This window comes from Barbus barbus, assembly GCF_936440315.1.
Source record: "Barbus barbus genome assembly, chromosome: 20".
Classification (NCBI taxonomy): domain Eukaryota; kingdom Metazoa; phylum Chordata; class Actinopteri; order Cypriniformes; family Cyprinidae; genus Barbus; species Barbus barbus.
In genome coordinates this window covers 14,742,948-14,755,421 of record NC_136748.1, presented here as the reverse complement: position 1 = coordinate 14,755,421, position 12,474 = coordinate 14,742,948, and the positions used below count along the sequence as shown (strand labels likewise).

At 35.3% G+C, this 12,474-nt stretch overlaps 1 protein-coding gene across 8 annotated transcripts in view; it reads right to left on the bottom strand.

Annotated features, from left to right (window-relative positions):
* Positions 1 to 12,017, bottom strand: part of LOC306886584 (echinoderm microtubule-associated protein-like 1) — a 54,190-nt gene extending 42,173 nt beyond the window's left edge. For 2 of the 8 annotated variants that reach the window (XM_079443804.1, XM_079443805.1), the window contains exon 1: positions 1,601 to 2,021. In XM_079443804.1, the coding sequence (XP_079299930.1) occupies positions 1,601 to 1,667 (67 nt within the window). In that variant the 5' untranslated portion in view covers positions 1,668 to 2,021. Of the gene's footprint in view, positions 1 to 1,600; positions 2,022 to 9,506; positions 9,650 to 11,828 lie in introns of those variants that run through there. The other 6 variants (XM_079443807.1, XM_079443808.1, XM_079443803.1 and 3 more) reach the window with 6 other exon arrangements.
* Between the last annotated feature and the right edge of the window lie 457 nt (positions 12,018 to 12,474).

The following is a 12,474-nucleotide window of genomic DNA, read 5'->3' as shown; positions in this document are numbered from 1 at the left end:
TCTAATACTGGATTTTCAAAATGAACTTTAAAAGGAGATTATGGCGTGAACACACTAGGGATACACTGATATTAAAATTCTGGTCAGTACTGATAAGCTGATAGTTATTTGCCATGTTATGGCTGATAACTGATAAATGGTCAATATTAAAATGAAATACTATTTTGTGAAAATAAATAAAAACAAGATATTAAAAACTGAAACCAATCATTTTAAATGCTTTAAATAAATTTTTAAGTGAATTCACGCATCACAACCTTAAAATTTACAGTATGAAACATGGACATTCATTTGAAGGTTTGCTAAATATTACATTATTATTATAAAATTAACGTTTAACAACAACTATAATAATAATAATAATAAATGCAAATATTACATTAAATTATTATTTATTATAAAATGTTTTAAATTATTAGTGATTTAAAAGATATATGTATGCACAATTAAATATCAAATTCAATTTTAGCATATACTGTATGCATACTGTATGCATTGATCAATTATAAAATCCCTAATTGATAACATTATAATATGACACAAAATACTGTGCATGTCTAGAACGAACAGAATTATAAGAGATAATGTTGATTTACAGTAAAAGGATACTTACTTTTGCCTCATAAGTCATAAATCAAAGATTACTGAAGTATGTTCTGCAAAAAAAAATACTCATGTCTTTATACTACAAAATTGTATATATATTTTAATGTGTTACTTGCCATTTCTGTGTAAATAATTATGAAATTGATTTAGATTCTATACAATTTTTTTCAGTATAGATTGAAATAAACCCTCACCAATAAAGGCTTAAACTACAGTTCAATAAAAAATGTAATCACATCGTGCATAAGAGCAGGGAGAACTTCAGATGGCTTTCTCTAGCACTGATGTCACATGAGGTTTCTTAATGCAAGAGATTAATGGTGTTTGACAGAACAGTGACACGTACTTCTATTCATCCTGGAACAAGGAAATCCCTTACTAACCACCCCAAACTCTTCTCTTCTTTTCCTCTTTTATCATCAGCCCTCATCCAAAAGCCTTGAAGCACCAGCCAGCATACACACACATGACTACAGATCGCAATCAGGATGGCAGAACAACAAAAACACCCCAACAAATCAAAAACGACATCCTCATTCTTTAGCTTGTCGGAAAAGTCTTGAGTTTCATTTTCAGTGGAGAACGGTCTGATGTAATAAAGGCGTAAGAGATTTTTCTCTGCATTGTTTCGTTCAAAACGAACACGTCTGTCTGAAAACAACATCAAACACCTCCAATCTAAGGAATGACAAATATGCTTCACCTAAACACTATAAGAACCTGAAAAACATGACATTTGAGAGATGCCCTTCTAGAAGCACTTGCTTCGGGAACATCTCAGTGTAAGAAAACTGTCAACTACTCTCAATCCTTTCAAAATGATCCGTCACAGCCAAGAAGAAATGAAAAACTTTCTCAAAGTTGAGGGACTGAAGAAGGTCATAAAGGTTAAGTGCAGCACCGTCCAGCTGAGGCAACATGTTTACTTGAATCATAATAGATTCATATGATGGACAAGTTCTCAGACTAAAGACAGAAAACAAGATGAGTTTACCGTTGCAGAACTGCAGCAGTGAGGAGGTGTCATAGAGACTGCTGTAGCTGGAGAAGCCGTCCTCCATTCTCTTCCTCCCTTCTTCCCTTTCTCTGATAACTCCCTGTTACTTTCGCTGGCTGGCCACTGCAGCTCTCTGTCCATTCAGCATCCAATCTTCTTCTAGGGTCAGCCTTCCAGTGTCAGTCACCATGACAACCCATTCACGCTCGCTAACTCCATGAATAGGACTCCAAAAAAAGAGAGTGAAAATATTTTCTGAAGTTATAAAATGCTTGTCTTCTTGTGCACTTTTTCTTCTCTGGTTCTTTCTGTGGTGTTTTCCTGTGTGAGATCTCCAAAAGAAAAATAAGCCAGTCCAGTGCTTGAGCTCTCAGAGGAGTGTGTGCTAGTGTTGGGAGTGTGTGAGTGTTTTTGTAATGTCGAGGACACTCCACTGAGCTTGTCTGTGAGTCCCGTCTGACAGTGGGGAACGGACCAATCAGAGCGCAGGGGGTGGAGCCTCTCTCAAAACATAAACCCTCCCCCTCCAGCTGACTGAGACTCAACTCTGATGCTGTAGGAAACAGTGCTGGTGAAATTAAGTAAGAAAAGATGACTGCATTAGAGGTGTCGTAAAATAGAAATGTTGGTGTGAATCGATATTTAGAGTTGGTTAAGTTGATTAAGGGTATTTTTTACACGCTGATTCAGAATGTAGTTGTACTTAAACTGCACACTGGAATAAAGAGGATTATGATTGTTTGCGGCTGAGGCTAAATCTAAGCTTCCATGTTTCATGGAAGCAGGAAAGAACGCTGTACTGTGAAACACACACACACAAAAAATCATAAACAAAAACAAACATATCTACACTATCATTCAAAAGTTTGGGGTCAGTAAGATTTTTTTTAATATGTTTTTAAAATAAGTCTCTTATACTTAGCAAGGATGCCTTTATTCGATTAAAAAAACAGTTACATAAAATATTACAGTTACATAAAATATTATACAGTTTAAATGACTTATTTAAATGAATACATATTAAAATGTAATTTTTTTCCTGTGTTGGCAAAGCAGAATTTTCAGCAGCCGCTACTCCAGTATTCAGTGTTACATAATTCTTCTGAAATTATTTGAATATGCTGATTAATTGCTCAAGAAACATCTCTTATTATTATCAATGTTGAAAAAAAATCTCGTGCTGCTTAATGTTTTTGTTAACCGTGATACATTTTTTTTCAGGATTCTTGGATGAATAGAAAGATGTGTTTTTACTGTCACATTTGATAAATTTAATACATCCTATATTAAAGTATTAATTACAATTAAAAAAATCATACTGACCCTAAACTTTTGAACAATATTATATAAAATCATATACATATATGCATCTAAACTTATTTATATTTTGACTTACACAAGCTACTAACAAAAGGCATCTATACATTGACGCTATATTGAAGTATCTTTAAATAATGATGTATTATTTTTTCTTTGCAATCAGAGCATTATTTACGCTCACAAAAAAAATTACTAAAAATTATCAACTTAAATAGGTACATCAACACTAAAACAACCAATAAAGTTAAAAATAACCTAAATTTAAGGTGAAGTGATTAATGGCAATATATGACTAAATATTTCAACAAAATATAGCATCATAAATTAATATTTTTTCTAATCAGCTCATTTAAATGAATGACATATTTCAACAAATTCAATCAAATGGATCAGATTTCCAAATGCTTCATATGAAATAGTAAGTGGATATTTTGGTAACTATATTTTAAGGTGTCCTTGTTACATGTTACATGTACTTACTATCACACGCAAGTAACCCTAACCATATAGTAAGTACATGTAGTTAATCAATATTACTCAGTACTTAAATGTACAATTACGCTGTAACAAGGACACATTAAAATAAAGTATAACCGATATTTTTGATTATTTTCCAAGTTCGCTCAGCTGTAAATGCAACTCAACAAAAACAGTGACAAACTATTGAGTTTTGTCATGCTACACCACAAGTAATCAGAAAAAATAGCTACACTGCTACACTTTTTTTAAAAAGCTGCTGTCATACTACTTGAAACCTTTTGTAAGTTACCCCAACACTGCAGACAGTGAAGAAATAAAGCTGTGCTTCCCACATGAGGAGGAAGGTTTTTGGGGAATTTTCCACATATGAGACACAATACATGACCTCACTTTCCACTCTTTATTCCATAATACAAACAAGCTTTTAGAGCAAAAATCAGAGCTAAACACAACTATTCAACCCTTATCTACCTTCAGACAGACAAAGCAGTCTGGACGACTATCAAAGAGAAATCAAGGCTGGCAGAAAGAGAATGAGTGTATCTCAGTTTTGACTGTGGGTCGTCACAGGGGAAAACCTCTTTAAATTATTCAAGAGACAGGCGCATACGATAGAATATGCATAAGAATGACGACGTGGCCTATATTTACACATCTTCAAACAGACAAAACACAGTCAAATGAAAAAATAAAAATAAATAGGATAGAAAAGCTGCAAGAGCCTCTTTAAAGATTATTCTCCTGACCCCATCCCCCAACCTCAAATGATGGCAAGTGGAAGAGAGCTGTGTTAAATTGGATTTCTGGTGTTTCTGTGTCCGATTTGGCCATGGCTTTGCCTCAGAAGCCTAAAAAAAATAAATGATCCAAGGGGTGCATGTCCCACTGGTGTCTCTCTTTCTCTCTCTTGTCCTGAGGCCAGCAGTGCTGCTTGAATCTGGCATCGGAGAGCCTATAGTGTTTATTCTTAGACCCTATAACAGTGCTGACACTGCCACTTCTGTCTGTCCCGCTAAAGATCAAATCAAGGATTAGCCCCAGAAGGCAGCCATCCATTTTTCCTGCATTTTTTACATGATGTCTCTTCCTCTGAAATCATTAAAAAAGGGACCTTTGATCATGTCAACTAATTATTTTCATATTCAATTTGCAATTTTAATGCCATTGCACTAGTAATACATAATATATGTGTTACTCCATACATTTTTATTTTATAACGTAATTAAATACAGTCAATATTTAGTATGTTCATAAAGGATTTCTCGTTTAATTTTTAGTTAGAAACAAATTGAGCCAGTGCATAACAATATAAAGTGCTCAAAAAATGTTTTGTCTTGTCCTGAATTCTGATGGTAAGCCTACAATAATTGTTTACATTAATTACCTGTCTGGTTTGAAAAATTTCAAGCTTCTGTCATTCAACTGTGTCATTAAGTCATTTCTAACTCACAGTGATTTTTATTTTATTTTATTCCTAAAAACTTTGCTTCATACAGTAAACATGTTTATATTCAAGTACAAAACAGTATAAAATAAAAAACAGTGCCTATAGTGATTTATATTCTGAGCTGCCGCAGCTGCTCTGATATGGTGATCACATGAAATGTCAAATCATCAGATGCATCCATGCATAAAGCATTTTGTCATAAAAAAAAAACTAATGAAAATGTTTAAATATATAAATATGTAAAAAAAAAATACATATATATATATATATATACACACACACTTTTAAAAGTAATAGTGAATACATTAGCAATACAGAAAAAAATGTGAAACTGTACTACTATATTCATATTGACATTCTGTGATTCTCAAATTTTTATTTTCAAAGATTTCCTTTCTATAATTTGACTTTTACTGGTGACATTCAATTATTTTGCTATAGAACCGCTTAAGCACTTTTTGATGATTTTTTGGCGTCGACTGTCTGCGTGTTAATTGAGGCAAATATAGTCCAGTGGTGGTGCTGTGAGATTAGAGAGTGCACAGACCCCTGGAGAGAGACACCAGCTGGGGGAAGGGAGAGCGGCTGGGAGAAGCACTTCATCATCTCTGTGTAAGTCTGGGGATCCCTCGGGTGGCAGCCGAACAGTGCTACACCCTCCTATTGTTCTCCAATTATACTAGCTGCACCTTTCTCATTCAAACACATATGCACACGCTTGAACAAACACAAAATGATTCACACATATACATCATAAAGGAGCTTGTTGGGGATTAGTTATATTCGGTACCTGACATAGTTCCAGTTTTTTTTATAAGGAAAATTATACGGTATAATCCAAAGACTACATTAACATTCCTGCACATCCACATATGCTTATATTCACAGGACTTTATAACTAAGGAATCACTGCCTCTAAACTACAGTGAGTCAAGACTATAAACAAACAAAGAAGAGTAGCAATCTATCCACTGTATCTATCTGCTCCAGATAATTTTTTATATTAAAAATAAAATAAATGAATTCCATTTTGTACATTCCTTTTTATTCATTTTTTTTTCTTTTTTCTTTTTTTTCTTTATTTTATTTTTATTTTTATGCTGAAAACCAGAAAATAACTTGCTAAGTAACCAACAAATGCAAAACTACATGGCCTTGCAGATCTATATATACAGGAACCAGCCTTTGTGGCATTTAGTTCAAGCTAGTTATTGTTAAATAATATTACAATAATAGTATACAACAATCTGCCTACTGTACATGAAAAATGGCATTAATGTTTGCAATCAGCTGACATTTTTCCTCTTCCAGTAGAACCACAACTGCATTAATGGCATGTCATAAGCAATGTCAGGAGGTTGTGTTGATAATCTCAGGGTAATAGAACATGCCAATGCCTGAGGTTTAGACTAAAATAGCATCTGCACCTTTCTCTGCTCATTAAAAGATGTTACATGTGCAAGCTTCTTATTATATAACAATTTATTATCATACATATTGTGAATGATTAATGACTCTTTATGAAGGGATAACTTAATCCCTAGTGACACTGAAATCTCTGTACAGGTCAATTTAAAAAAATGGTCTAATGAAGCTGACACTTTCTGAATCTCTCTATTCTTAGTGTTTGAAACAAAACCCTGAGCAGCTACTTTTTGATACTGGATAATCTCATGTTAGGTTAGCCATGTTTATTATGACTCTGTCACCACCTAGCAACCGCATCGGCCCCACAGCCATCAGTCTGAACTTTAACAGCAAAATAGACATACTTCTGTCATTAAATATCATATCATATGCAATAAAATTAGATAATGATTTATAATAACTTGCAATAATACTTCATTAACCAACATTCTTTCACTATAATGCGTAACAGACCATTAGTTGGCTTGATTGGCACTGAAATGGCCCTCAGATAAATAATGGGGAAATGTCTATCAGTATTTGTTTGAAATATTATGGTGAAATATTAAGGTACAAGATTACTGGTATGTTGAAAATTCAGCTTTGCAGTCACAAGAATGAACTGTATTTTAAAAATATCTTAAAATAGAAAACAGTTATATTAAATTGTAATATCATTTCACAATATTACTGTTTTTAATGTATTTTTTAATTAATTCAATTCAGTCTTTGTGAAGATAAGAGACTTCTTTGTATCCTCGCAAACCATTACACACACACATAAATATATACGCACACACACACACACACACACATATACATAAATATACATACACACACACACACACACACATACACACACACATATATACATATATATAACAAAGCACCGCTATGGATCTGTGATTCTTGTTTATCCTATCAAATGCATAATTCTCCTGTCACTTCTCCCTCATATTCATAATTCTTTATGTGACTCTTTCTGTCATACATTCATTCTTTCTATCTATCCTACAGTTATCTGCCCCTGAACAGGGATCATATACTTTTGGGATTGAAATAGCACTCGATCCTCTGGGTTGTGAAAACAGTTCAGATCCAGAATTAACTGAGAATCCAGGCATCAAATGACAGAATTGCAGAAAGACAGTGTGTTCGATATGAATGCAACTCTAAATCTAATCAGTTAACATCATGAGTCAAACAATGGTGGTCAAGCCACGGTGACATCATTTAAATGACATCATACACGACTGTGGTTAATTTGTCCAATGTAAGCGTACCGGATTAGTGGAAAGAAAAAGGTCAGCAGAATTAGCAAAAAGGAAAGTTTTGTTTAGCCAAATAGAATCAGCTGAAATATCGCATCTTATTTCACAACTTTTGAACATTATACACATTTAATTTTACATAATTTCAAATACACATACTCGCGACAAACAAACACAAGGCCAGGCGACCAACATCCAATCACGTGATCTGTATTTCCACAAGCTTTCCATTCACTTCTGGGCCCCTAACACAGCTGGTGCGGCTTCCCCTGAGGCATTATTCTCCACAAACCCCGGACCACCACCTGGTCCAAGCCCTGCTCCCGTGGCCCCTGTAGTGTGGATCTTACCAGGGAGCATGGACCAACAGGCAGGCGAATGGGGAGAGGGAGCAGGGACACAGAAGAATGTGAGTGCGTCTATCTGACACCCCCTACTGTTCCCATTCAGATGATGATGTCATTAAATCTTACATCAGCGCTCATAAACTCACTCAAGCATCCAGCCAGCATGGTTAAAATGCACTAAATGAGCTGCAACCCCCAAATATGATATATTTTATGCTGAATCATATGGCCAAACAGAATCTAATATTCCTGTCATGAAGTAAATATCTATAAATGAACTACATATAGAAAGATAATGTGGATGTTGTTCTTATTAAAAGACATTCAATCTATGTGGGTTGTATGACATGTGTGACTTAAATGTTCTTTCATCCGTGATGATTATATAAGAGTATGTATGTACTCCTGCTTGCACAGTGAAGCAGGGAAAACATTAATCATATCTGACTTCTGCTGCTGGATACATGGAACATCCCATCCCCCAGTTACTATATAGGCAAGAACATACATGAGGCTCTACATAGACCTATACAAGAACACTGAGCTCTTTTCTTTCACATACATCACATCATTCATGGTGTAGAATCTAGAAGAGCTTTGAACTGTAGTGTATGGTTAGTTTCAGGTCATATGCTGCGCTATAAAAGGTGAAACTGTGCAGTTGTTACTGTACTTGCAGGATCTATTTCTACCTGTCCTGGCCATTAAAATTACCTTTATTTATTATTTTTATTATTTATTTATTTTTGAATAAGTTAATAATAAAACACAACTAAAAACAGAATTTAGGCATCAAAGCATTATAATTATCAGTATAAAAAATGGATATTAATTTTGAGATCTTTTAAAGATTGTTAAAGTAGTGTTTTTAGTTTAACTCGTAGTCAGCATTAGATGATTGCAATGTTAAAAATGGCAATATATGTCCTATAATGGTATAATATAGTCCTCATATAAAGTTATGTACCTTAATGGCATAATGTTACAGAATACCTAAATCCAATAACATGACTAGTTCACTGGTCAAACCAATTAGTGGGCCGTTCAAAATACAGGGCTCATAAATCACATTGCTCTAATGGGATCTTAATGGGGTAGATCAAAAGTAGGAGTTTTTTTCTCCACAGTGTGAACATACTGCAAGCTTTTACTGGGACTTCACATTACAAGTCTCAGATTGTCAGGATTACTTTGGTCGATCAATATACTATCTTGAATAACTCTGCCCGCCAACACTAAGAGGCTGAAATTGCATTATGGATGGAGATGATCCTCCCAGACCAAACCAGATGAGTGAAGTCATTATATAAAAATACCCTTGCAATGGAAAATACAGCATGCTTTTCAACATAACAATACACAATGCCTCAAAGACCAACATGACAGAGGTTTGCAAAGTAAACTGTAACGGCACAAGCTGCACTACTTGGGGATTCTCCAAGTCTGAGATGATTATTCTTATTTCTTATGACAAGAGAAACAAGGGTGGGGCAGTAAAACAGTAAGAAATGCTCTCACCTGCCAAAATAGAAACAAATGAAGGCTGCTGGATGTTTGTCACATCTCCACAACTGTCAGCTCTCATAAAGGATATCGTGTTAATGTCCTCTTAAGGCCCAAGCCTTACTCACCCAATGAGTTCAGATGACCAGAGACTATGGTTGTGTCCTTCATAGAGAGCACCCATTCTGTCATGTCATGCATTAGTACTGCACGTAGTTCAACTAGACACAACTAAATGTCATTCTGCCACAAAATAATTCTCCTTTGTTATGAATTATCTGACCTTTTAGCAGGTGGGCGTAGTGTGTGTGCCATCGCTATTTTAAATGGCTGAACAGGGACACCTTGTGGTTTACTTACAGCATGCACGTAATCCAAAATGTAAACTACGGCACTTTTGTCCCTGTAGACTACAAACAAACTATACTAAAACACACTGTCGATAACTTATTTGTGTACTAAACATGACCAACAATGTTGGATCACTGAGGAATTCTGTCATTTTTGATACACCATCAACATTTGGTTATGTTAGACAGCATTATATGGTGGAAGTGACATTGTAGACATTTTTGGGGAATAAAGACTGTACCTGTTGTCTGTCTTGCTAAGGCTAATATTATAACTAGCATTTTATTTATGTGAAATAAATACATTAACAATGCTGCCACGCTTCTTGAAAAATTGCTCCTTGACTGTAGATGACACACAATAATAAAATAAAAATAATATTTACCTTGATTGTTGTCTTTATTTTCACAGATACTGTATCATATTTAATATCAAGCATGCTCTTCAGTGACACTTTTGGGGGGGAAAAACGTTTGTTGTGGAAATGGCAAAAACTAGGAGACAGTAGTATTTATAAAAAATAAAAGACTTGAGTAAATATTTTTCTAAAATTTTCTTCTTTTTTTCACTTGTTTAGAGCGACGTATTTTTCAAATGTGGTAATTCTCGACAAGTTTAAAATATTGTACGGGACTAAATTGCTTTTAATTATGACTGAGATAAAGCAATCACAGTGTACATTAAAGTAGCAAATTCGTTCTGATTTTATGTGTGCGTGTGGCAAAATCAGATTGTTTATTTAGTGCAAAGCCTGCAGTTAATTTGGGACATTTTAAAATTCAGTCAGTGGAAACAAATGGCCTCTTGTTACACAGAGGCCCAATAATTATACAAAGTGGGTTCATTAAACTCTGAGCTTCATTAAACAAAGACATTCTTCACAATTATGAAAGGGATTCCAAAGTGCAGCCTAATTAATTAGTTCTGTAAACAGCTCAAGGTTATATGTTTATGTGTCTCATGACTGGAAATTACTGCACAGCTTTTCTCAGGAGATTCAAAAACAAAACTGAGAAGCACAGGCTACTTTATAGTTTTTATAGTTTTAAATTTATAGTTTATAGTTTTAAATTTATAGTTAAGTTATTGTTATTATATTATTTTAACTCACTCATCTTGATTTTCTGATATAACAACCTGTATTACTAATCTTACAATCTAGCAGCACACTGACTGGATGGTGTTTAGACACTCTCACTTCGCAAAACCTTTGTTTTTTAAACTGATATATGCAAATATCTGTGCATGCCAGATTCCTAACAACAGATAGAGCTGGCCTTGGCAAACACATAACAGCAATGAGTTATTGCATGTGACTACTGATAACACCCACATAAATTTGGAGGAGAATGCATTGACTTCATTCCCATAACAAACCTTCAAATATTAAACATTGTTATGGCATAATCTTCATAGCTGGAGGCATTCGTGACAAAAAAGACGGACTCAAACCATTTCATTGCAAATCGCTGGCTATTTAGTAACTAATATGCTTTTTAAATGTGAGTTTACTATATAACAGAACAGAATACAGACATTTTTTCTTTAGACTGCAGTGTTAACTGGGTTAGTATAATGCTTTAGCAGGTAAAATGCATGGTAAACGGTATTGTTCCTTGCACCAGGAGGGAGAAGGTCTATTTATATCTGATTGTTTTTACTGTGCAGACAGCCTGCCACCGTTCAGACTTTCCTAGGCTCTGTGAGGGAAATGATCCCTTCGAGCGTGTCTTATGTTTATATATGTTATAAATGCACTCCCATGAAGACACCCAAGCGGGAAGCACATATCAATACGGCACTGTTATAAATAACAGTGTTCAGCTGTGATGTATGATCCAGATCAATTATTTGTGGAGGCTATAACACATACTTTGCAACAGACACACACATAGAACTGAAGCACATTTTGTAAAATGATAGTCTCTCTCTAAAGATGTCCAATGACAGAGTTGGTCAGCCTGAGAGCAGCCATATATGGCTAAAACCTTTGCACTCTCATCAAGCAGAATATGAGAACATATTTGCAGGATGAGTTGTCAGCATGGAGCCAGGCCAAAACAGTATAAATCCAAAATTCCCTGACACTGGATACTCACCCAGCGGAAGCCCCTCACAGTCTGACATTATGGAATAAAGTGGAAAACTCTCTCTGAATGGATAGTGTCCAAAACAAAACTCTGACGATGAAACAAATGTCTCTTTGAGATTGAGTACACCATCCGACCTCTCTGCTTCTGCCCTCGCTGGCCAGCTGAGAATCATGGGATGCAAAGAATGCATATCAAGCACTCATGGCCCCAGCCACTATTGGACGATAAATATGTTTATACCCTCCCTCTTTCCTCTGGAGGCAATCCATTTAATCTGACCGGCCTGCTAAACTGAGAGGCTCCATTACCGGATACAAATGCTGTCACTCTAGGTATTTTAAAGCCAGATGAACCCATCCAACCCTAAATTTAACAGTGGCTACAAATGAGTGACAGCTATTTGAAGTTTAATTTCTTGTTCTAAAATAGAAACAAAGACAAAAGACAATTGTTTATGTAATACCTGTATTGTTGTATTAATGCCACAGCCATATCACCCTGCAGCCCAAGACTGGTTGCCCACTGAAGCTAAGCAGGGTTGAGCCTGGTCAGTACCTGGATGGGAGACCTCCTGGGAAAACTAGGTTGCTGTTGGAAGAGGTGTTAGTGAGGCCAGCAGGGGGTGCTCACCCTGTAGTCTGTGTGGGTCCTA